Raw genomic sequence first — 27,663 nt, forward strand, 5'->3', positions numbered from 1 at the left:
AATGCTTAGACATGGAGTTGGAGGCAGGGACGGGGAAAATATGGGCAAAAATAATGGGGACCCTATACAATTTCCTTAAGAAGGCTCTTTATTTGTAGTTCAAAGAAGATAGAAGTATAAGATTCGTATTTAGGTTGGCCAATGTCAAATATCTTCAAAATTTTAAACAACAAAATTTTAATTAGTTTCATGTTCTCATTGTTCCTTCCCTTACACTTCTACTACTGATCCAAATGTTTTCCTTCAAACAATTTTTAAAAAATTATTTTGGGTATTTTGGGGGCCCTATTCCATAACTGTGATTGCGTAGGCCAAGAATCACTTGTAGTTGGAGAGTTCAAAATAAGGATGGCAACACACCACTTCATGTGGCATTACTGAATTGGCTTACTTGTTAGAGGTTGGTCCTGAAGTCGCTAATTTTACTAACCGGCGCGAGAGAGCTCCACTTCATCTCGCTGTTACATATAATAACCAAGGTGCGCAAACAAGTACTTCATAGTAGTACTTCATATATACTCCCACAAGGCCATAATTATTTTGCTTTGCCTCTAGGAGTAAACAAATGCCCCGAATTTAATCAAAGCTAAGCTAATCTAATCTAAATCTATATTTCAATATAATGTAATCTAATGTAAAAGGAAAAATTAACCTCAACATCCTGAATTATAGCGCGGGTGCACCAAACAGCCCCAACTACAGCTTACAGTCAGAACATCCCAACATACAGACCTGGATGCAGTCAGTACCATAAATGAAGTATGTGCCTATAATTCTCACCGGATTATCTCCCCTTTCTTATTTTCTTCTTTTTTAACCCTAATTTTTTTACCTAAACAAAAAAAAAGTGTGTGCCTTCATTTTCGCCTTCCGCAACTAAACACAAAGAATTTCTTCCCCCAAATTCCCTCTTACTTCTCCAAATTTTCTTTTTCTTCCCAAATGAACCCTAAATTCTGAAAGAGTGAAATCCGCATAACAATGAGCTTAACTTCATCTCTTCAATTTTCAGGAAGAATAATTCAAATACCAATTTAAGTAATGGTAGGATTTAGAGTCGACATCGATTGCTTGCAGTAGTCCAAACTACTTGGAAGTTCGACCATAATCAAGGAAAACGCTTATATGGCTTCCCGATATCTAGAACTCGACTTATAAGTTTTGATTATGAATTATTTTAAAAGGTTATAAGTTTTGATTATCTAAGAATTGTCCCAACTTTTAAGGTTCCCTTCCCAAAACGGTCCCTTAGCTTAATTAAACAGTTAAATAAATATAATGAGACACATGAGACTCATTCAATAACCATTTTTTTAATTAAGTTGAACTACCGTTTCCGGAAGAGGCTCCCAAAATGTTGACCGCTTTCAAATAATTAAAAGTTTCGACTTTTTAAAAGTGAACCGTTCATATTTGAAATTGATAGTATCAATTTTTCCTACAATTTTTTTAGTAAGCGAGATATATTATAAAAGCTCAAATAGTTCAAACACTATACAACCTAAAGTTCAAGCCATAAACAAACCTATAAATAGGGCCCTATAGGTTAAGAACTTCAAAACTAACGGGCCACAAACTAGCCAAACCAACAAATAAGGCATACAACAGTAAAAAAAATTACAATATTGAATTGACACCTCTCGCAGGTATATATACACCAACCAACTTTAAAGTTAGTTGGTGCCCATCAGGGTCTGTTTGCTTGGCTCCAGCACCTAGATTTCAAGCTATGAGCTATCAGCTTACCGCATGCGCCCAGCAAAAATGCGCCCAATTCTAACAATATAAATAGGACGCGAAACACATACGCGAAATACAAGATAAAGCGTTTCCTCATCAACAAGAGTACAGCACTGCAGAGAATACAGGTGAAGATGGCCAACCATTGTATGTCCGGCATTATTGTTACATACACACCAGTCATGAAAGCAATGAGAGTCGAGTAGAATGATAGTTGGAGTAAACCAATGCTTGAATCTACAAGCGCGGATCCTTCTTCTTCAAGTTGGCCTGTGTTAAGGAACCAAAGAAGGCAGAATAACACCATAATGGAGCTGCACATTCCTACTACATCTGTAAACATGAATATCTGAAATGCAACTTTTTTGGCTAAAATTGGAGTTCCAGTTTCATCATTGTATCCTCCAGGGACTGTGAATGCTGCTGTGAATGTCATTGTTGCTAATAAAGCAGACACTACCCCTAGTGTGCCCATGTACTCCTTCATATCTGAGTGTTGGATACCGTATAAAGTTTTACCACTCCAAGCAACTTCTGGTAGTTCTAGACTTTTTGATAAGAGGAACTCTTGAAACTGTAAATTTAACAAGTATTTAGAACCTACATCATATAAAGAAAGACTGACTACTAGTACATATACTTCTTTTCTCCGTTTCATTTTTACTCGCTACACTTCTCAATTCACGGACTCTTAGGCAATTTTTGGAGAAGAGAGAGGTAGAGAGTAAAAAGAAAAGGGATCCATGTGGGAGGAGAGAGATAAGAAGAGTTTATTGCCCAAAAAGGAAGTGTAGCAAGTAATATGAAACTTTCCACAATGGAAAGTGTAGCGAGTATTTTGAAATGGAGGAAGTATGTGCTACCGCATCATCATATCAATCGAGTATTTTCTAGAATATGTCATGGCAATTGGCAATATTGGATTAGTATCAAATTGTGCTATTTTTATATCTATAATAAATTTGTTAGTTGTACAAATATATGGGAGTTGTGAAGTTAAGGATAACATGTAACATAATATGAGCCAGATAAAGATGTAACATAATGGTTGACATGTAGCTTAGAGTTGCCTAGCTACTTCTCAAAAATAGTTTTGTTTTATAAATCTAAACTTATCAAAATTTAAATGATGATGAAAAATAAGATTATATGTATATAAAATATCATATATATATTTATATCAATTAATAATACCTTATATGTTAGGTTAAGTCTTAAATATAATGCAAATTCAGAAGCAAATGCATAAAATAAGTTAAACACGCATATTCAATTTTATAATTGTATTTTAATAATAAATATTATTAATTTTTTTTTATAAAAGTATCATTGTTATAATAATTTCCATCAAGTTCTAAGAAGATAAGATGAGATGAGATAAGATAAGATAAGATAAGATAAGATAAAACAAATTAAGTTGATCAAACGGATCCTTAGTTTGTATCAACTCTTCATATGTTAATTTTATGCATCCAACTTGCATAGAATAAAATAAAAAGATACCCGAAATTTGTTCCCCTACCCCCCCCCCCCCCTTCTTTTTGCAGGACTGAATTTGACAAAATAACTACTCCCTCTCTTTTTTTGGTTCTTCCCACTTAGAATATTAAAACTATTTATAACTTGAGAGAATCTTATAAATTCTTATCAATATATAAGGAAAAAAAGGTAATAATGTGGAATCTCATTTGATTCGTTTCAATGAGTACTTTATTGCTATTCAATTGTTATAAATTTTACTAATATGTAATGAAAGATATTTAAGGTCAAATAAGTACATTAGCATATGCACACATTTAAACTAGGAAGAACAAAAAAAATACAGAGTGAGTATTGGCTTATTGCATTTGATTTTGCAATGATATGGCACTAGATGTTACACCCAAATTTCAAGATTGCTACCGCCACCTATGGGTGTAACTCTAGCATTTTTTATCCGGATAAAACTTATCACTACTAATAGAATGTAATGTATGGTGGAATCTAACTCGCCATCAATAATTATTTTTTAATATTCTATTAGAAGTGGGTAATTTACCCATTAGGTAGATATATATAGTTATGGATCTTTTATTATTCAAGCAGAAAAGCAGTATTATACGCTACATTTGATTTTGCAGTATTAGCTACTGCCAACCGCTATTATATTCACTTTATTACACTACATCAGCTTTGAACATTCTTCAAGAAAAAAAAATGAAAATTTTAACTTGATAGATGTTTTGGGCTAAATAGATCTTCTGGATTAAATTATTGGTAGATGTTTGTGTTAAATTAATAGATGTCAGGCTTAAATTGATACTTGTTTTAGTCATGACTTGAATTGAGAAGATCTCACACACGTGACACGACATTACCAAAAAAAAAAGATTATTTCCAAGCAAAGATATTGAAATTAAATGATATATATATATATATACTAGCTTTCCACCCGTGCAAAAATGCACGGGAAGTTTTATGTAGAAATGATTTAGCGTGTATAATGTACGATAATTATTTTGTATATTAAGTAGTTGTTTTTATTTGAAATATATTAAATCCATAATTGTTAGATACCATCTATTTAAGATTAAAAGAATATAAAATATAAAATTATACTATTTAATATATATATATAAATTCTTTGTTACAACATTTTAAACTTTAAAAATCTTATAATCGTGATATATACATTTATAAATACGTAAATGAAACAAAAAACACATTAAAATGCGGGGGAGTACTTTGTTTATGATTTTAAGATTTTAGAATGTTTCTCCTAAAATCATGATCTGAATAGTAGTTATTGATTTCAAGTTTTTATAATCATATCGTGTATTAAAAATAAATTTTAAAAAACCGACTTATGACCCGTATGTCCAGTGATTGATGTAGCTAATGTCATGATAAAAACATGTGACCAACCGACTTTTTTTTTTTTTGCTAAGCAAGTAATTATATTAATTAGAGCAAACAATACAACCTAAAACCAACTAAGAGGAAGCAAACCAAGGTTCACTTCCTCTTAGTTGGTTTTAGGTTGTAACTGTTTGCTCTAATTAATATAATTTGGTTTCGCTTCCTCTTAGTTGATTTTAGGTTGTAACTGTTTACTCTAATTAATATAATTATTTGCTTAGCAAAAAAAAAACTTTTTTTAAACAAAAAAAGTTGAATGAAGCTAAGAAGCTTGTGTTCTGCCCATTGTTTCATTCAGAGGCTCATATAAAAACATGATGCGCCACTACTGGCACTCAATCACGCAACAACTTTCACTCCTTGTTTGTGGCAGTCTCGCTCAACCCCTCTCTCTTATTAAACTATCTTATTACATATTTTTATTTTTTGTATGATATGATTATCTATAATGCACGACTGATCAATCTATATTATTAAAAAATAAAATAAAGCAAACATAACAATACATGTAACAGAGCTAATAATTAAATCAGAAATTATATAACATGACAAAGTTTATCATATACAATAAGAATCCTAATTTCATCTTGGAGGCTGTGGACACTAATTAGCAATAATGGTTGTCTAATCCAACAAACAAAGTTTATTACTCTTTTCCTAATATCTATCTTAGCTTGGAGGAAACCCTTGAATTTTATTTAGAAAGTATTGTTGACATGCTTGACAATGACTTCCTTTTCTTTTTTTAGCGTTTTAGAAGAAACTTTGTAAATTTTCATTTGGTAGCTCATACACTGTTACCATAAGGTAATACTCCCTCCATTCCAAAATATAGTTCTCATTTCCCTTTTTTCATAGTAATTTATGCAAGCATAATCTCAGAGTGATAATAAAGATTTTTTATTTATTTAAATAAGTGTTGTATGAGAAAAAATGATTTTAATTAGGAGAGAGAATGAAAAATAATTGGTGAAAGAGCATTAATTGTAACATCTTGGTCGAATAAACAAATTAAAAAACAAAATTCAAGAAGCAAATAAGTGATGGGACACGATTTTTCTAGACAAATTACGGAAAAATGTGGAACTAAATATGAAAATGGAAACTCTATTTTGGGACAACTAAAATGAAAATGTGAACTATATTTTGGGACGGAGGTAATAATATAGCTTCATTTCTTGATTAAAGTATACAAAATTATGGTAAACCAAAGTTACGAAACCAAACCTATCTATTTCCTCATCTTCTTGTATGGTCTCAATTATCCCCATTTCTTGATTATAAGCATTGTCACTAACGCAACACCCATCACCCTCTCACTTCAAAGTATCCACTCTCTCTCCTTTATTTTGTTTTGACTTATTTGATGAACCGTAATATTTTTCACTTTCTCTCCCTTCAGTTCTCTCAATCTTGTAAGTTCCTTTTTTTACCCTTTGAGTTTGGTTTCATAATGGTGATTTTGTTTCGATCTAGGAGCAAATGATTTAATGTTGGCATGCTAATTTGTATTGATCTTTTGGATTTAGTTTGAAAATTTAGTTATGGTTTAAATATTCTTAGTATAAATATTATATGGACAAATCAAATCTCACTATATCTAATGAATATTCTTTACTATCTTTTGACAGCAAAAGTCATGGCTAATTATGGTCTGAAAATTACCCACAAATTTCAAATTTTGAATCTAAATAATTAATTTAATTTAACCGGGTGACGTAATTAAAGCAATGAGGTAAAACTTACCAAATTTATATGATTGTAATTGATTCATTTTATATCTATAGACTATATATGTTGCAAATCATCCAATTTAAAGCAATAGTTATGGCTTTCCATAAATGAGGCAATTAGCCCACGCACATTTAATTGTGGAAGCGAAATCTCAGCAAATGTTCATATGCATACTACACGTGGCACTGAAAAAATGAAGATAAGTGTAGTGATGACATTTGGCAAATTGAACAATAGCTTGACATGTAGGATAAGTGTACTCAGCTTTATATATATATATATATATATATATATATATATAGAGATGATAAAGTGGTTGCTAAATTTTAATACTTTATTATTCTTCATATTATGCTTTTTAATATCATCTCCATACTAATCTTTTCACATAAGTTTAGCACTGTACTAATCTTCTAATAATTGTTAATGGATTCCCTCTCCTTAAAACTATCCTTCATATATAGTATTCTAAAGACCCATCTTCATATACGATTATACTAATCCTTCATAATTTTAGTTTGCATACTAATCCTTCATAGTACCATTTTATAGTATACTTATCCTATAATTTTTTTCATAACAATAGACTAATTCTTCATAGTACATATACTAAACCACAAACTTACGCATAAGGATTGATGATTGGATTTATTTATCACCTTCGACATGAAGAGCGCTCGAACAAATTACTTTGGATTGTATTTTATTGCAATACAAAACTATGTGTAACTGCTTCAAATATATTTGGCTTGATTTTTTCTAGCATAATAGTAACTTATATATTTTTTTCTTTGGATTCTATATCTCTATTTTATATGTCGAGAAGGATAGGACGCCAAAAAATAGAAAAAAAAAAAGATAACTACTTACTTTCATTAAAAAATACAAAAAGTAAAAATAGAAAAGGAAACTACCTAATTAATTTTAAAAGTAAAAAAAGATAAAAAAAAAAAGGCATTACAAAAAGAAAACAGTCAACAAAAAAATTCCTAATTTATCAGATATAATTAACAATTAATTTGATTTTCTACATATTTTCGCACGCATCGCGTGAATATAAAACTGATTTCACTGAATGATTGTAACTTATGATGCCATTAGAAAATTCAAGTATGTTGAACATCGTTTCAATATGTCTGCTAAAGTTTTTTGATTCATATTTGTAATAGAAAATTTAGTTCTATGGTAACTCCAACTGCAGCAACTTTAGAAATGTATTCGCGGAACACACTAAAGCAATTGCTTGAATTTCTAGACTTTCACAGCATCTATTTTGCTAAACTCCAATGAATTGTCCTAACTATTTTGAGTGCAATTAGATGTTAATGGGCCTTATACGGATTTGTATTGAAGGTCGTTGAGCTAGGATGAATGAGAAAGTGAGAACTCTGCATGTTGTATGCTAAGAAAATGACAGTATTTATAAACACCATTAGTAAAATAATTTTTTTGCATAATCTTTTGTATATGAAATTCACTGTTTTCAATGTTATTAAGATCATAGCCGTGAATTATGGGATATGATAGGAAGTCCAAAGATACTATTCCTATTTAAAGCAATTGAGGATTATGCGGGGATTGATTTCCTAAAATATAGATTGAGTGGCACACGCCTATTTTTATATGGAACCGACACATCAACAAATATGGACATGAATGGTACTATACACGTGGCGATTGAAAGTGGAGGATCAATTTAGAAGCGACATTTGGCAAACTGTTTAAGAGTTTGACGCGTAAGCTAATATGACTTTGCTTTATATATATATATATATATATATATATATATATATATATTATATATATATATATATATATATATATATATATAAACTTTTCTATTTTGCTTAATTAAGAAAGGAAATGTTTGATTTATATAATAAGTTGAGAAATTATCGAAACAAATTTCTCAAATTTGGTAATGTTCCAGATGATATTGAGGGAGGAATACTACAAATGACAAGCTTTCAGAAGGGAGATTTTCCATTTAGGTACCTTGGTTAACTTGTTACTTTCAAAAGACTTGTTAAGTTTGGTTATGATATTCTTGTGGATAGAATTATGAAAAGGATAAAGGGCTGGAGCTTAAGACATCTATCTTGTGCAGCTAGGGTTACTCTAGTTAATGTAAATTGTTAACATATTCTTAGGATTGTACAAATTTATGTATACAACTAACTCCCCACGCATGTTTTATTTTTATTTTCTTGTTTGAACTTTGTGTCTAATAATTTTTTTTATATCAATTGCTGTAAATTGTCGAACTTGTATATTATTGTTAATCAAGATCGAAATAAAAGTTCTCACAACTAAATTATAAACTATGGATAATCTGCTAGGATCCCATTAATTTGATTGTTAATTCAAGTGGACATTTAAAAATTATTTTAAAAAACTAACTTTTAGCATTTTTTTTTGTCTTTTTTCTAGGTTGCAAGTAATTAATTTTTTGTGCATATATTTTTATTTGTAATTGCATATGTCATTAAATTCTATTATATTATTATTTGTAACTGCATATGTCATTAAAATTATATACGAGATTTTAAACTTATCCGTAAGACCTAAGTGTTTATATTTAATTGTACTTTGTACAATATACTATGATAAAGTTATTAAAATAATTAAGTTATATTATGGCTTATATATACATGTATATTCTAAGAATATGAATGACAAAATATGAAATATTCTAAATATATTCTATCATATATTAGTATATGCGTACGGTACAAAAGAAACAGTGATACTAACCCAACGAGGAACATTTTGTGTTTTGGCTAGTACGTCGCCAACTGTCTTGCCTTCTTCATTGATTAGACGGTAGTTCATTTTGTCATCCTGCTTTTCCATTAAGAACTTGACTGTGCCAAATCGGCGCTGCTTTATAGAAGTATGTAGTGCAGAATTTCCTTTATCATCATTAATTGTCATCAGATGCTTCATTTGTGGTACTTTGCAGAACTCTTCAATCATATCGTCGTTGCGTTCAAAGGATATGAGGTGAAAAATGCTCCTACCAAGTTGAGAATCATATTGTTTTATTGACTGGGGACAGTGGTGTAGTATTCTTGCAGCTACCTTTAACCGACGATGTAGAACTGCCCTCAAAAAAGGGGTTAGACCCTCAGCATCACACAAATAGACTAATGTGACATCTTTTTGAAGTATGAGGTCCACCATATAACATAACTCTTTTTGAATTGATGCTGTTACAAGAAATTAAAGAAGATAAATAAACCGTACAAGTGTTAGCCGTATTAATATGAATATTTATATGTGAATGTATCAAGATTAATAATAGGGCTAAAAAGCTTGAAGTATTATTATTGATTAAACATATTTATAGACAAGGTATCCTAAAGTATCGATCTAGTACTAGAAAAAGATATCTTAAACAAAATATGTTTACTATGCCTAATCTTATCACTATCTCTACCCCTCCCCCAAGGTGGTAAATCATATAAATGCCCACTTGGACAACATAACATCTCAAATTGGCGCTTGCCCAATGCTTTTGTGAAGATGTCAACCAATTGTTCAAAAGTAGTAACATGAGAAGGAGCTAGTAAACCATCACTAATAACATCACGAACAGAATAACAATCGACCTTTGTGCTTTCATAAAAGACAGGATTATTGGCAATATTTAGAGTAGATTGACTATCACAAAACAAAGGAATATCTTTGGGATGATTAACACCCATATTGAGTAATAAAGCTTGCAACCATTTTACTTCACAAGTAATAGCTGCCATCGAGTGATATTCTGCCTCAGTAGATGAACGAGAAAATGTAAGTTGTTTCTTAGCTTTTCATGAAAAAGGAGATGAACCCAGAAACACTAGCCATCCTGAAAAAGAGCGACGAGTAAGACATGCCGCTCAATTAGAGTCACACCATCCTTAAAGAGTAAGATCACAGTCGGCACGTAACAAGATGCCCTGACCAGGCGTGCCTTTCAAATAGCGGACAACCCGCAATGCAACCTCCCAATGTGCCACTCGGGGTGTTTGTAAAGATTAAGAAAAAAGATGCACAAAGCATGATAAATCGGGGTGAGTAAAAGCAAGATATATTAAGCGCCCAACTAAGCGACGGTAGGCCACAAGATCTAAATAAAGTGCACCATCAGCAAGACCAAGATTATGATTTTGTTCAAATAGGTTAAATCTTGGAAGGTGGAGTGTTTGAAGCATCATCGTCGGTTATGGTGGTGAATGAGAAAGAAAAAAAATTAGATTTTCTGGTTTTAATGTTAGATTGGCTCTGATACCATATCAAGATTGATAATAAGGCTAAAAAGCTTGAAGTATTATTATTGATTAAGCATATTTATAGACAAAGTATCCTAAAGTAGCTAGAACTAGAAAAAGATATCCTAAACAAAATATGTTCACTATGCCTAATCTTATCATTATCTCTACATAATGTCGCGATCCAGAAACAATAAAGAGAGATACTAGACAGAAGTAATATTTTTTTCTAAACAAGCAAATTTAATAAGAAAATAAATAAAAAGCTTCAAAATGACCCTTCTGTTAGGTAATTATTTAGGATATTAAACATACAACCAATTAAGAAACAACCACACAAACACGAGATTTTGAAGAGTAATTCTAATTACCCACATCTACAGATCATTATTGCTTGAATTACAATGTAATTAGCTCAAAATAACCTCACAAGTAATCACAAATAATAATCTCTTAGATACTCGTTGTGATTCTCCTTTCTAATGAAGCTTTTCAATTTAAAACTTCCCCTAAAAATGATTTCTCCTCTAATTGTCTTTATATTATGGGGGGAATAGTGTCACTCATTAATTATTAGATGATTTGTCAAATGATTACTTATGGAGAAAACTTACAGGGACTAAAATTTTCGCAAACTTGTTTAACTCCAAAAAGCACTAATTTCGCAAGGTGATGGATGTTAAATTACCCTCCCTTTTTACATATGCATCTTATATTATTATGGACCCATAAACAAGACGAGGGATAGAACGTCAACAAGAATAAGGTAGCTTTGAATTGTCTTGATACAATCACTTGGCAATCATTTTTCAAGAAACATCCATAACGGGGAGCAAGTTATACTGCAAAGTACCATGCCTTACACTCACACCGATAACTAGATTAAGCCAGCGTTCACAAACTACATTGTCTTTCCTTCCTCCTCAAGTAACAAAATCTATTTGTTAGTGGTAATGGTAGATCGATTTCCCTCTACATTCCAAAGTTTGAACTAAACACCTTATAGAGGTCACAAGTTTTCTAATTACCATTCTAGTTCTCTATCTGATTCTGTTCCCCTTTTGATTTCATTACTTGAACCAAACATGCTCTTAATTAATCTTGATTGTTGCTGAAGCTTTCGACTTGTTGGGTAATAATGTAGAGATGGTAGTCAGAAGATGACGATGAAGGAAAGATGTATCGTTGTGCCGAGCTAGAGCGTTTGGGGAAGCACAACAATGGATCAAAGCATGAGCAATAGAAAACCACGACCTGCCCATGGTGTTCACTGCCCAAGTGATTCTTTTAGGTATTCTACAACATAAAGGCCACGACCTACACATGATGTTCCATGCTACACGAGTTTCTACTCATTTTGAACTCGGTTCCTTATTTCGTTCGGATTCCTTTTAACCCTAAAGTATAAATATGTTTAGAGGTTGGTTTGCCTCATTTTTTTTTTCTCAGATTAGCGATAGAGGGAGAGAGCTTTAGGAGAGATATTTGAGAGCTTGTTTTCACCATTAAACTCATCTTTAATTTGATTCCTAGTGCATATTCGGTTCTCGGGTTTCACGTTAAAATTCCTTTATGTCTATTATTGCTTTCTTCAATTTGTTGTTCTATTATTGTTTGAGATTGATCTTGTATTGATAGGCATAAGTTAGAAATTTACTCGGCTTTGCTATCAAGAACTGTTGGTGAGAATTTGTTTCATATGGTGCTAAGATTTGTAATAGAGCTTCTTGAATTCCACATCTATTTTTTGTTGATGATAGTCTCATTTTGCAAGAGCGAATGTTAAATGATGCTCTGTCATATATAAATGATATAATCAGCAAGTATAAGAGTTGGGTACATGGGTAGAGTATCTATCTGAGTATAACTGAAGCTTGTGTGATTGTTTACTAGAATAAAGAATTATTGTGATCTTAGGGTCGAGGTGAAATAAGTGGATCAACATGATATATATTTGGGTTTCCTTGAAATTATCGAAAGATTGAATACAACAACATTTGCATGCCTTAAAAGAAGCACGTATATGAAAAGAAAAGCTCACGTCCCGTCCTGCAAAAAGGTGATCATTAGGGTTGTTGTATATGTTATTCCTTCGAATATGATGAGCATTTTTATGATTATAGAGAGGTTTTGTATTGATGAAAAACATATCTTTTCGTCAAATTATGGTGGGGTTTTCATTGGATCAACAACAAATTGCATTGTATAATTATTGCGATTCTTTGTGCTTGCCAAAGTCGAGAGATAGATAAGATGAGGTTTAGAAATCTAAAATGTTTCCACCAAGCTAAGTGACAATCTTTTGTTGGGACATCGATAGATTACAAAAATTAGAACAACTGATGGAACTTAAGTGGAAAAAATAATGAAAGAGGAACAAGATATTGTGACGCAGAAAACTCCAATGAAGACGGATAAAAACCGTGGGTGACTTACGAGTCCACCAATCTACAAAGATGTAGGTGTTAAAGAATACATGTACATTAAATGTTTATATGGTGCTAAATGCTAATCATTGGTAATTTAAAGTATTTGAATAAGAGAATAGATATATAAGAGTATTGTTGAGATGATCGATATAAATACTTTTGTTGATTATGCAAACTGAGAAGTGTTTGAGTGAGGATGGCATTAGATAATGTATCTTTTGTAGGTCATATACTCTGAAAGAATGTTGAATAATGATGAGTTGTTCTCCTTTCATATATAGTTCTTCGGTCAATTGTGAACGGACAACGGTTAGCCAAAAGCACATGTCTCCCAAAATGTAGGACATAGTGGTTGCATCCCGTGACTTAGTATCCTTGTTGTATGTGGACTCTTCCAAGTAAAGTCGACAGATAGATAAGATGACGATGAAGGAAAGACGTGACTAAATTCATGTTGGTTTCACCTAATGTGACCCTCCTCGTTTATCCATGCTGACCTTTGGGGAGCAGCAATGAGTACGTACCTATTAGGCGGACTTCTATTCTTAAATAAATAGAGAACTTTAATCGGATTTTTTGCCAAAAGGAATAATTTTTTTAGTTCCTTTTAAAGCTTTTTTCAAGAGATTTCCGTACTAAATTTTATTCTAAAGTCGTGGGATGTTGATTAATAGTCAAACATGCTTCAAAGTACCTTAAGTGTTTTTGCTCGCTCTATTTTAGAAAAAAATGTTAGTGACTTATTAGTTGACATTATGGAGGAGTATCTGTTGTTTGTTAGTCAGCTCATTACTAGTAGAATAATTGTTTTTTAATGCTATCAAATTGATGGCTTTTAGCTATACGCAACAATAGACTACATAGGAGAGGGAAAAACCCTTCAGAACAATCTATTATTGCAGTTCTTAAAAGAAACCATGGTAATAGATTATAATAATATTAATATTTTAATCTAATGTTGCGATTCTTATAAAAAAACCGCAGCAATATCCCTATTCCCTTTTATTATAAGAAGCCCGACACTTAGGCTTTGGCCGTTTTCATTCTCTTCAAACTTTTGTCTTCTCTCTCCTCTTCGACCGTTCACCTTCCCCTTCTCTCGTGTCTCTTTCTCTTATATCTCTCTCCTCCTTGAGCCTCTCCTCCTTCATCAAAGTTTTGACGTCGTCATTCGTTCTCCCTGTTATCGACCGCCGCCGGTTCAATGTTCGTTGTCACCCTATTGTGGTGCGTCATCATTCGTTGTTCACCTATTATCGAGCATCGCCGTCGTTCATCATCCCCTCGTTATCGTGCGCCATGGTTTTTCATTCCCTCATCATCGCGTGATTTAGATTTTGAAAATAGAGAAAAAAATTACCACCACCTATTGTTGCGGGTTTGCCCCCACAACCTTAGTATGTAGTAGGTTAATTCTATTGTTGCGGTTTCAAACTGCAGCAATAGGTTCAACCTATTGATGCACCTTAATTTGCAGCGGTGTAAAAAATGCAGCAATAGACCCCTAATTAACCGCAACAATATACAATTATTCTACTGGTGACTCAGTAGGAGTATTCACAATATAATGAACATGGGAAATGTCTACCCACTTTCTCCTATTATTATGCCATTTACTAAGTTACGTTGTTAGGTTATAAGCCTTTAAATAGACCTTAGCTTTCCTTTAGAACATAATCCACTTTTGTTTATTTTATCATCTAAATTCCCATTCCGATCAACAACTATGGAAGGTAATATATTTAGTTTATGTGACCAACAACCATATGATCTGACTTTAAAAATAATATTAGGAGAACATCCGCTAGAGGGAAATGAATATAATTGAGTACAAAAGAGATTAGACATACGTACCCCGTTGCGAGCCACGACGGCATAGAATGTGAAGACAAGTTTCCTTAGAATTGTTGACCTCTCGAACTAAGTTTGCATCTAGCTCTATTAAGCATTCTGCGAGTTTATACCTGCTATAAGATAGAGTTCGGTGGAGGAGGGTACTTCCCTCTGCATCTTTTGCTTTCCATGGAGGTAGTGGAAAACTTTTTATCTGTTTGAGATGATGCTGCAAGAATCTAAAGGGCATAGTATCAGGTTTGAATATCTTACGCGACATTGCAATATGAAGAGGTGTCTCCCCGTAAAGATTTGTTTGGCAAGATAAGATTGGAAATTTCTCTAGAGCTTTCACAACGAAGATTTCCTGTGATGATATACGATATTCATTGGCCGGGATATCTAAAATCTCGGCACGGATATCTATCTGACACTCCTCCATTGCTACATGAACAATGTTGTTGCCATCTGGTAGTTGATATAAAAACTGCCTTTGATCACTCTCAGCGGCCTCCTCGAGTCTTTTTGTTAAGGATTGCCAACCCCCATGACCAGCTTCTTCATACAACTCTTTGCTCATCATTTTGTCTATATAGTTAATTATTGACCCTTTCATGCTGCCTTTCTGCAATAAGTTTAACACAATGGTGAATAATAATCATTAATCTCTTTGTCTCTTATTACTTTTTTTTTCAGTTTTGAGAATGAACCCACTAGTTTTATATTATTATGTTCTTCATGAAGTATCATTTTTCTATTTGTCACTCTTGGCTCACAATAAATTAAGGTAAAATTAGCCTCAACACTCTGAATTACAACGCAGGTCCACCCAACAACACCAACTATGACTGATAGCCAGAACACCACCAAGTATGGACGTGGGTGCAGTCCGCACCATAAATGAGATAGGAGACCAGAATTCTCACCTCAAAATAACTCATATAATAAAACAAATGAAGCTGAAGACCTGGGGGGAAATGAGAGAAAAAAATTAAGATTATTTCGTCATCGGTGAGAATTTCGGTCTCCGACCTCATTCATGGTACAGACTGCACCCAGGTTCGTACTTAGTGGTGTTCTGACTATAAGTCATAGTTGGTGGTGTTGGGTGCACCTGCACTATAGTTTATAGTGTTTAGACCAATTTTACCATAAATTAATATTTTTTTCTATCTCTACCAACGTACTATTTCTCCTAAAACTCTATATATGTCCGAAAAAGTAGATAAACTAAAATGAGTACGTAATTAGCAAGCATGTACTCTCTCCACTTAAAACTTCAAAATGATATATGATAAACTTAAAAGTAATAAAATTTAAAATATACCACTTTATCAAGGAAGGAACTTGATTCTGAGTGAATCATAGTAGCAGCCATGGAACCCTCATTATTTTTTATAACAAAGTTGGCGTTGCACTCAAACATGGCCTTCACCATATTGTAGTCGCAGTTCATTATAGCTATATGCACCGGCGTATTGCCATCTTCATCTTGTTGATCCATCAAAGCACAAATTTCTGGGGTCTGCAAAAACTTCCTTGCCTCTAAGAAAGTTGGTAATTTTATGTGGTGCAGGATATTTTTACCCATAAAATCGCATATTTCAACGGACTCTGGGCAGTAGTCAATTATGGCTTTAACAACGGATAAAAAAGAGTTCACTGTTGCTTCAAGTAAAGGGGTCATCCCATGCTCATCTGGTAAGCAGCATACTGTCGTTGAACTTTCCAATAACAATTTTATTACTGAGATTGTGTCTTCTTCAAAATAGCTTTTTGTATAGTCCATTAAAGCCCCTGAGCTGTTCAGTGTGTTTATGGGTAAAAATATCACACGTGTAGCACCTGCAACACATTTAATTTATTCAAAAAAATTAGATTTCCTGAAACACAAGGCATAGAATTTCACACGTGTAGCTGCTACACAATTTTATCCATTAATATTTTTTAAGTATTAATTCGTAAAAATGAAAAATATTACGGTAAATATACACATTGATTGGGTTTAACCTAGAGGTGATCATGGGTCGGGTTGGATTTTGCCAAAATAGATTAAAGTTGCCCATCTTGGACCAAAATCTTAGGTCGGGCCAACTTTTAGTAATGGAACCAGTTATTTTGGGCCAGGCCAGGCGAGTTTCTCGAATCATTTATTGATCAGCCTAAAACGTTTAGCCTACATAATTTATTTGGATTGTTCGTGGCCAGTCTTTTTTTTCCTAAAGATCAGGTTAGACCACAGTTGCGGGCTTAAATATCATGTCCAAAACCGCTAATTTCCGGGTCTGGTCGAACCAGGTCGATGTTGATCACTTTTAATCTAACATCCTTACCGATACGATTTGCTATTATATACTTCCTCCTTTTTTTACTTGCAACATTTTGACTTTTGCACTATTCATGCACTTACTTTTGACCGAGAGTTTGTTAATAATATACCATACAAATTTTAGCTTCGGGTAGAGGGGGAGCTGCAACGAATGTAGAGGGGGTTGTGGGTGAGGACAGAGGGGTCGGGACTGCGCGGGGTGCAGGAGGGGGCTACGTAGGAGGGCAGAGGGAGGTTTCAGGGGTGGGGGAAATGGGTGGGGGTGCTCGTGGGGGAGGGTAAAGGGGGGTACGGTGGTTGGGTAGTTAGGATCAAGGTTAGGATTTAGGTTGGGATTTAGGGTTATTAGGGTTAGAGGGGTTAATTAGGGTTAATGACTAACGAAAACTTGACATCGTTAGTCATAAGGGCATTTCATGCATTTTATTGAAATAGTAAAGTTATTTGGTGTATTTTTAAATTAATAAGGGTATTTTATGAATTTTTTAATTTCACAGCGGTAACTGATGAAAAAATCGCTTCTCATTATATACATATATATAAGATTTGAAATTTTTACAATTTTCACAAACATATATACCAATGGTCAAATTTGTATATCGACAATCTAATCAAAACGTTGCAAGTATAAAAATGGGTGATATACTTCCTCTGTTTTTTTAATAAGTGACAAAGAAAGAAAATTGAGACTACTTGTTTAACCAATCAAATTTGAGTATTGGATAAAGTAAGTATGTGAAATAATTAAATGATGGCAAATATGTTATAATTGAGAAGTACTTTATTTTATTATTTTGACATAAATGTCACTTAGTGTGATATTTCTCTGAAAGGAACTTATGTCAGTTATTAAAAGAAAAGAGAAATTATAGTAGTAAAGAAAATAAAGTCAAAGTAGTAAATGAGGAGGAAATGACGAATGGTGTCAAAATTACCCCACACCTTCACCTAATGTGATGCTATCTGCATGGTACATCATCTCGTGGATTAAAAAATCCTTCTTCATCATGAATGGTATGATCTACTAGCTGTTGTATGCCCATCAATGATCACTTGCTTTGCTTGATACAGAGTTGAACTATAACATAACTCAAGGCCGGAGGCTGCTCCTCCCTTATATTAAGGAGATGGTGCTGACACCAGGACATCTCCATCAAAGAAAACTACCCCGCCCCTCTTTTAGTTGAGTGGCTTTTCGCTCTTGCTTTACTTTAGCTTGCGACCAGTTGGTTCACCAAACTTCGACCCAATCACCCTAGCAGGAATCTCACAAATTTTTTCAGTCTGCTACTGACAAGAAAGGAAGACTCTTTCGATGCGGGCAGTGCTTCACCAGATATAGGCTTGCGGCATAGTAAGAGTCTTCCCTACATGGCCCCGTCGCTCTTTTTTCAACCCCTTATCCTAGCAGTCTGTTGGGTTGTTCGCCCACTATATTAAAGCGGTACGTGAGTTGGGTTCAGAACGTCGTGAGACAATTCGATACATATTTGGTTGCATAGGCTCAGTGTAGTGTGAGGGAAGGTCTTTTATTTTTTGTTTTCTTCTTCTAAAGCATTATTGGTAAATACTACTTCATCCGTTTCTTTTTACTTGCATCGCAGCTAGTTATACACTTTTTAAGAAAAATGAGAGAGAAGGTGAAAGGGACATGTGGTCCCATTACTTGACCCACGTTAATTACATATCTCAAGCTCCAATCTCAGGCTCCCAACCATACAATTAAACAAATCACCACTACAATTAATAGAAAATGAGCATTGCCACTGCCACCAATTATATTTTTGGTTCATCATACCCTCTTATACCCAACTACCACCACCACCCGTACTCAGCCTACTCATCACCATCACTCAACCAGGACCACAACCACACCACATTACGTAGTTCAATAAATCAAAATCCAAAATAGGAGAGAGGAGGAAGAAGACGAAGGAAAAACTGTGATTTCGTTGCCCATGGCGGGAAAGGAGGGAGGAGAGAGAAATTACCAAAGACAACAAATTCAAACATTTTCATGGAGCTTTAATGGTCGAATTCAAACATGTAACTTCATGATTTAGAGCTCCAATGGTCGAATTCGATCATAAAAGCTTACAAGTGAGGAAGACTTGAGCAAGCAGAGATGGAAGTTTTCAAGAAAGAAAGCATCGAAAAAAGGAGCGTAAATGCTTTCGCAAAACTAGGGTCATGGTGGTGGTGGTTGTTGGTGGGGGAGTGGTGGTGATTAGGATAGCAATGGATCCGGTATCCAACCTGGGATCAGTTTTTTCGAATTTGGATCCATAAATTCAAACCCCTTGGATCCGGGTCTTAGTCTTGTCGTCATATTGCGGGTCCGGATTCTACGTTTTTTTAAAAAAAACTGGGTTGGCTCCAAGTCCTCTAATTCTAAGCATCTTAACTTGCGAAATTCACGTGCACCTCACTGCCCAGCCTCTCCTTGAAACCCAAACTGCACCACACCAACGTCGAATGCCTCACCCTTTCCTCCCTTTCTCCGATTAACGCCCAATGCCTCACCCTTCTCTCCATGTTGTTTCGGCGTCATCAGATTGGAGTATGACTACACAAGCACAACCCGCACAACACCGTCGTCATATTGGAGGATAGTGAACTTGAAAGTTGATCAAATTAACATGGAATTTCTGATGACTTCTTGATAGAAAATTTTGTAACTTTATGTATGCTAATTAACTACCATTTAATTTCCATTCTCATGTTATTTCCTTTTTTTGGTTGAATATCATTTCCTTTTTTATGAATGTTATTTCCTTTTCTTAATTAGCTGGTTTGTACTTTGTAATCAATTGTGTTTTAATATCTTGAAGAAATTCAATAACTTGGGGATGTCGAAGGCAATAATTTTCAATCTGGTATGGTCGTTGTTTTGCAAATTGTGGAGACTCAATCCGGAGGAGGATGGCACCATGATCGACGCTATAATAGGTAGATTTTGGATGAAAGTCGCAGGAAAGATTTTTAACCAATGAGAAGAGGCATAAGCTCTATCAAGTCATTCCATAACAAGGTCAGAAGAGTCCCATTTATTAGTCCACGTAAAAAAAAAAGGCCACAAAAGGAGATATCTTAAAGATTAAGTAGGTGCTTCCAATTGGTAAAATCCTGCCAACCCCAAATCACTGGAGAGCCACGAAGTTTGTCACTATAATTCTCGACCTGATTAATGTCCCCAATAATCATATAGTTCTTGTAAGATTGTAAGAGGGTCTGCAACTCGAGCCATAGAGCATGTCGTAAGTGTTGTTTAGACTCACCATACAAAAGAGAATATGTCATTGCTTCACATTAGGAGCTTCTATTTTACAAAACAGGTAGTGCCTATTGACATCAAAAGGACCCCAACAAAAAGTGCAAAACTACCACGAGTGTCGTCCGCATCGACTCCAAAAGCATACTTAGAACTAGTACTATTTACAATATAAGCTACATTTGTTACATTAGTTTTAGGTTCTTGCAAAAAATGAAAGTAAGGTGATATGATCATAATAACCAGAGAAGATACAGAATTGTCGGGGTATCTCTGGAGTACAATCCACGACAATCCCATGCTAGCACATTTATATTGGCGTTGGTGACTGGTCTGGTTCAGCCACTAAGCTACCCTAGTATCTTCGTGTTCCTGGAGCGAGATAAGGAGGGAAAACAGTAAGTCCATGTCCTCGGTTAGCTACACAGAATTTGTTTTAGGACGTTTAGGGACCAGCTAGGAGTAAATGGAGGAGTCGATTCCTGTCTTTTTTTTAGTTAAGGATGAAGGTGATTTCCTCCCCAACCTCGACCCCCAATGCCCTTGTCGTAGAAACATCCTTGAGAGCTTCAACACGAAAAGAGCAGCGAGTTTCAGTTGGCCATATATTAAACCCACCTTTACTGTCTCACCCTTCAATTCGACGGTGTTTTATTTTATGGCGGAATCCATCTAGAGAGTGCTCATACCTCAGTGTGCTTCCAGACGATTGGCTTTGGTGCAGTGGTCCTTCTCGCCGTTTTTTTCCTTGAAAATAATATAAAGACCCCATGGGCCGAAAGCCTGAGAGACACAGCTGGAATAGAAGAAACACTTTGCTGACTTCCCCTTGGGACGGAAATAGGGCTGCGAGGCCCAAAAGAGCTTTTGGACGAGAACTGGACCGGGGAGGAGGGCGAATAAGAGGAGTCACTAGGAGACCTGGACTGAGTAGTAGTAGTCGAGGTCCATTCTAGCCCAAAAGGATCGGCGAAAATGGAGGGCGAAACCCGAAATCTTCCTTGAAGTGCTGAGAGTCCTGGGTAATCTGGATTGAGGCCCATACCATTCCCATTAGGGCTGGCAAAAACTGACCCAACCTGATAACCCCGACCTGAAAATTCTGGGTTTGGGTTGAGATTTTCGACCTGTAAAAAAAATGGGTCGACCTTTTGAACCTGAAAATAACCCGAAATGACCTCATTTAAAAATAACTTATATTATGTTGGGTTAATCCTTAGTCGGTCATGTTATAATATTGGGTCAAGCCCAACACTTCAACCTGAAAATTCCAGCTTTGAATGTTGAAACTTAAACATTATGTTACATGTACAATACCTTTTTGAATTAAGTTGGTAGTTTTTTTTATCATTGGATATTTAGATTTTTATTTCAGGTCATTTTGGGTTGGTTTTGGGTCAACCCGAAAAATATAAGGTCGGGTTTGGGTTGAGATTCTCGACCTGAAATATAAATCAGGTCGGGTTTGGGTCAAGGGTAAGTGACCTGAAATATAAATCAGGTCAACCTGAAATTGACCCAACCCGACCTGATTGCCAGCCCTAATTCCCATACCCTACATCTTGGGACTCCAAATAACTAGGATCCTCTAAAGAAGAAGGAGCAAGCGAAAGAAAATAGGCCAATATAGACGGGAAGCCCGTTTCTGCCAATTACTTGGCCCGCCTCATTAAGCCTAAGGGAGTACGAACAGCCCAACCCTGGTCCACTATAGCTTCTAAAGCACTTTTACCATGGGTCGTCAAAGTAGAAACATGACCTGAAAAAGGAATAGAGACCATACCCATATCCATGTTGTGTTGGGCCCTAATATTCGGGGGGTGACAATGACAAAATCCCATAACAGCATGAAAGGACGGATGGCCCACTGGGCCAGACCGAGAGATTGAAGAATTGTTCTAGCCCTTTATTCTCTTTGCAAGTTCGCATTAGCCATTGTTGGAGGTATGGTTGAGTTCGAGGCCCTACGTGGGAAGAGAAGCCTTCACGATTGATGGGCCAAGTGAAACTAGGCGGGGGTTGTTGCGGGTGATTAGGGCCAACCTGCCCAGAGTTTGAAAGAGATAAGCCTAAATTGAGAGAACCCTCGGCAGATAATAGTCTTGCTGTAGAATATACTTCAGTATTGAGCACCGCTTGTGGACTGGGCTCCAGCCCAAATCTACACCCAGGGGAAGCATGCACTTCATGAAGCCTGGATGACGTATGGTCTGCCATGGAGAAATGATCAAAGTCCGGTGGAGGATTTGTGTGAGTATCAGAGGTCTGGTCCACCTCCGATCCATCGATCTACGACGGAGTTCCGGTGAGGGTTCCAGGAAGTCCACTAGAATTTCCATTGAGGAATCTGAATGTTGATCTGCAACCTATAAACCACGTCTAGGGAACATATAAGGATCTTGGAACATTTTCTTGATTGTGCATGAAATGACATAGATCTAGCCTTGTATTACGGAATATGAATCGATCAATTAAACTCTAATAAGATTAGTATAAAGATAGATATCACCTAGGCCATGCAAGATCTTCATGCCTCCTGTTTCAAACTCTTGTATACGTCAATGAACAACACGTTGGTGCATCATATGTGGAGAGGTTGTTGCGACCAGTGCGGGACCCACACGCCCGCACTTCTTACAGAACATGTAGACACCCTTATATCTAAAGTAGACCCAAATGACACGTTCAGCATCAAGAGGTAGAAAGCATCCAGGTATAAGAGGGCGAGAGAGATCTATCATAAGCCTGACACGTAAATAGGGCTCAAAGGGGAGCCTTGGACCATTATTTTCAATGGTGTCCACCACCCCTACATGGATTAGGATGCGCAAAGTCTGGTAAGGATCAAGATACTTCCAGGGTAAATCATGAACTCTAACCCATGGCCTAGCCAAATGATACGATATAGTGTCAGGAATTTGAGTAGTTGAACTATTGCGGAAAGTAATAATTTTTCCATCAATAATAGTGGTCCAAATATTCGTTAAGTGGGGCGTATACATATGTGTTTCTCTCTTCTTTGACTTGCTTGCAACCCCCCCCCCCACTCGATTGTTCTTTTTTCAACCCAAGTAATCTATTATTCCTTCTTTAAGTATATATACAAGAAATTACGAAAGATAGTTAGATATACAAGAAATTACGAAAGATAGTTAAATTTTAAAAGGTGATATAAAAAAGTTAAAATCAAAGTTCATTAAAAAAATATTTAAGCATCCTTTTTGTCCAGTAGCAAAGTTTACTGTTCACTAGACTTATTAGACTACCATATATATGTCGATATCTGTTCTTCATTTGTTGATTTTCTTTTCTTATTAATGTGTCTTCTTAACATATCTAATACTACAGCAAGTCAATGTTTGATGGACTAGGTTTTGTTTTCTTCTGTATGATGCAACTTCGTAGAGCTTTCCTAGACTTTGGGGAATGGGGACTACTATAGTAGTGTTATTACTGTGATATATATAAAAGAAGTGATGGGGTGCAACTCTACTAGCAGCTATAACAAAGATGATTATTATAAGTAAGAAAACACATTTTAATACACACAAGTTGAGCATTTTGTTTTTCTTGATTTCTTTGGCCAATACATAAAAAATGAATGAGAATTGCCGCTCAACGGCTCAAGAATGAACTTTGGTCTTGCATTCTTCAACTTTAAAACAAAAATATAAATATATTCAATTTTAATCATTAAAAATTTATTTCAATCAGTAAGAAATAGTTCATTTTAGTTTTTGTTGGTAAAAATTAGTTGATTACATAAGAAAAAAACAAGAGAAATATAGAAATAAGCAAAAATGAGAAAAACTCGGTTCAAATCAGTAAATAAAGAGTTTAGTAAGTAATTAATTAACAATTTCAATTCCATAAAAATCAGTGAAAGGAATAAAATCTTAGTAAATGGATGTATATATCATGGTATGGATCAGAGATATATAAAATGGGTTTGGTTCTCAATCATAGCTTAAGGCCTAGAATTTAGATTTACCTTAAAATTTAAATTGATCTAGAATTTAGATCTTATATTCCCTCAGCTTAAGGCCTTGTTCACTTTAACATACTATAAAAATGGTATGATGAAATAAAATAATTTTCAAAAAGCATAAATAAGTTCGATTGGATTAAAAAATTAAATTAGTTGTAATTTCATTCACTAAATATCTTTAAAATAATTCTAGTTGAGTGAAAATAGGTAAAGTGAACCGGACATGATTAGGTGTATCTTTTAGAGTTTTTTGCGGGGATATATCAGGATAATAAGGTATTTTGTGAGTATATACCTCACTAAAAAAAATTTGTGGGGATATACTAACCTAAATTTAAGTTTTGTTAAAAGTTACCAAAAACACTATTTTCAGCAAAAAAATTTCAAATTTTTGGCTTTTGACTTGGTAGGAACTCGTGAATGAGCCACAAAATGACAGTGAGGAAGTTGGAGGAAAATGTATTTAATAGAAGCAATTGAATATCACACACTATACAAAGAGTAATTAAGCAAGTCAAAGGCTGGAAATTTGACTTTCTCGTCGAAAATAGTGTTTTTGGTACCTTTTAACAAAATTTAAATTTAGGTTGGTGTATCCCCACAAAAAAAAAAATTAGTGAATTATATCCCCACAAAATGCCCTATTACGACCCTGGTATATCGCTGCAAAAGACTCTATCTTTTAATTATGAATAGTTTACTATTTTTGAGAGGGAGTTAATCAAAAAAATTATCATACACTCGGGTGTATCATGAGAATGGTATATCCTAAGGCTTTTTTTTTCCTCATTGCTCATTTAAAATCATCCAAATGAGCAAAATGTACTAAAAAGGGAAATTTTAAATGAGCAAATGAACAAAAATTAGTCTTAGACGAATTTATGATGAATGAACTCGGGAGTTAATTCATTCGAGGGAGAGAGGAAGAATTAACATGAAATAAGATATATGAGAAAAGTCAACACTGAAAATTTGACTTATCTACATCCGAATAAATAGAGTTTTTCGAAAAACCTGCTAGTGGAGGAAGACCCTTACGAATAAGAGCCATAGGGTTAAAGAGAGGCCCCACCCAAAAAATAGGTTTGGTTAGTCTACTATAATTGCAATAAGCAAGGGCGAAAGGAGGGGTTTTGACAGGGGCAATGGCCCCCCTCCCCTTGTCAAATTTCTATATAGAAAAGTGGTGAAAATCTCGACCCTCCGAACTTCCGATTAGTTAAATTGGCCCCGTAGCTTATATCGGCCCCTTAGTTTATGTGTTTTGGCTTCGCCCCTGGCAATAAGTGACACCAAGTTGAATAGTTCTCCGCAACCTTATTATAGAAGAAGTAGTTCCTAGCAAATTTTCCTAAAAAAACAACAAAACAGAAGAGTGATATAGTTAGGAATCAAATTACGCACCTTGGTTATTATATTTGACCGCAAGATGAAGTGGGGTTTGTTTGAGGTGGTTAACAAACGAGGCAACTTCAGGATCAACACCAACCAAATAAGCTGCAACTTCAATAGACTTGCCTCCATTCATAAGTGCTACATGAAGTGGGGTGTTACCCTTCTTATTCTGAACCCTCCAAGGCGGCAGCAGCGGTGGCGACGACGACGACGACGACAACGACAATAACGAGGTGATCTCGTTATCATCACGATCAACATTGTAGGAGGTGATTAGGTGTTCTACTATCGTTTGAGTTTGTTGTTTTGCAGCTAAATGAAGAGGAGTATCACCATCTAAGTTTGTCCCACATATAAGCTTTTTAGGAAAGATTAATTCTAAAGCTTTCTTGATGAAATTAAGTTGACCATGTTTTGCAGCAACATGGATGATGTTATTTCCATGACTGGTTAATCCAAGAAGATCGTCGTTGTTGTAGAAGAATGCAACTGCTTCTACATCTTTGGTTTGTGCTTCTTCGAGGAAGTCTATGTTTCCTCTTACTGCAGCTTGGTAGATTTCCTTCTTCATCCTTAGGCGACGACTTTTGCATATGAGATGGGAGGTATCTCGTAACCTGCGTGGTGCACTGCTGGAGTGCTAGCACATTAGTTTTCTTGTATAATTTTTTAGTCATTGAAGTGAACTTAAGGAGTAATATGATGTACTACAACTTGCCCACTTGGGGACAAATATATATATTCACAAACTTTTATATGAGGCGGGCCACACCTTCAACTAATGGTGTGGCCACCCCTCCTCCTTTCCTCTCAACTCCCCTTTATCTCACACCTCCCCTCTTTCTCTTATTCTTCTTTTTTTTAACTCTTTCTTTTTTCTTTTCTTCTTTTTTTTTTTTCTCTTTGATGTCTCTTTCATTTTTTCTATTTTTTTGCCCCGTTTTCTCTCTCCTCTTATTTCCCCTATTTTTTTTCCTATTTTCTCTTCTCTCTCATTTTTTTAAACTCTTTCTTTTTTCTTTTTTCTTTTTTTTCTCTTTAATGTCTCTCATTTTTCCTTTTTTTTTGCCTCATTTTCTATCTCCTCTTATTTCCCTATTTTTCTTTTTTTTTCTCTCCTCTTATTTCCTCTAAAATTTTACCATTAACACATTGATAAATAAGGACGTGACCAGCTAATAATAAGTCTAAGCTATGCCTTATAATGATGCTCGTGTCCCCTTTAAAAAAAGCCCAAGCGTGAATCCGTTTTCGGATAACCATATCTGAATGTACGTGTAACCCTTATTATTTGTAACCTTATTTTATGATACGAGGAACCCATTATTCATAATAAGTAACTATTATTTTTGTACCATTATTTTATCTACGAGTACCCATTTATTCTACAAGTAACCCTCATATATATTTTCAAATGACCCATTATATTATAACAGTAACCTCATTAGTTAATAAAAGTAACCCTAATTACATGTTTGAGTAACCTTATTTATTTGTTTGAGTAACCTCATATTTTCGCAAAAGTAACTCTAATTATTATATAATGGCTTGAAATGTTTATAGAAAGTAATCATAAGAAAGGTACAAGTTACCCATTAATTAGTTCAAAAAAAGTATCCCCATTATATACATAAAGTAATCTTATTTATTCATAAAAAGTAAAACACGTTGCTTTTCAATGCTAAAGTGTTACTTTTAGTGAATTAGAGATTACTTTATCAGATACTAAGGGGTTATTCTACTGACACTAGGGATTACTTTTTATAATGTTAAGGGTTTTTTTTTACTGA

General features: G+C 34.7%; 2 protein-coding genes across 2 annotated transcripts; both read right to left on the reverse strand.

Annotated features, from left to right (window-relative positions):
- Positions 1-1,456: 1,456 nt before the first annotated feature.
- LOC104902671 (protein ACCELERATED CELL DEATH 6) lies at positions 1,457-16,731 on the reverse strand. Its single transcript, XM_048636811.2, has 4 exons — positions 16,218-16,731; positions 14,912-15,515; positions 9,127-9,581; positions 1,457-2,314 (listed from the first exon to the last, which is right to left on the reverse strand). Exons 1-4 carry the CDS (start codon positions 16,677-16,679, stop codon positions 1,688-1,690), a joined length of 2,148 nt encoding a protein of 715 aa, XP_048492768.1. The 5' UTR covers positions 16,680-16,731; the 3' UTR covers positions 1,457-1,687.
- A 9,143-nt stretch (positions 16,732-25,874) lies between these two features.
- Positions 25,875-26,444, reverse strand: LOC125493842 (uncharacterized). Its single transcript, XM_048637367.1, has one exon. The coding sequence runs from the start codon at positions 26,442-26,444 to the stop codon at positions 25,875-25,877; it is 570 nt and encodes a 189-aa protein (XP_048493324.1).
- Between the last annotated feature and the right edge of the window lie 1,219 nt (positions 26,445-27,663).

Source organism: Beta vulgaris, chromosome 9 (assembly GCF_026745355.1).
Source record: "Beta vulgaris subsp. vulgaris cultivar EL10 chromosome 9, EL10.2, whole genome shotgun sequence".
Lineage (NCBI taxonomy): Eukaryota > Viridiplantae > Streptophyta > Magnoliopsida > Caryophyllales > Amaranthaceae > Beta > Beta vulgaris.

Excerpts from the sequence above, each read along its gene's own strand:
- LOC104902671 (XM_048636811.2), bottom strand. The coding sequence starts at position 16,679 with ATGGACTATACAAAAAGCTATTTTGAAGAAGACACAATCTCAGTAATA. Across the intron at positions 15,516-16,217 it reads GTTCCTTCCTTGATAAAGTG|AAAGGCAGCATGAAAGGGTC; the intron begins GTATATTTTAAA and ends AACTTATTGCAG. Across the intron at positions 2,315-9,126 it reads CACAAAATGTTCCTCGTTGG|TTTCAAGAGTTCCTCTTATC; the intron begins GTTAGTATCACT and ends TTAAATTTACAG.
- LOC125493842 (XM_048637367.1), bottom strand. The coding sequence starts at position 26,444 with ATGAAGAAGGAAATCTACCAAGCTGCAGTAAGAGGAAACATAGACTTC.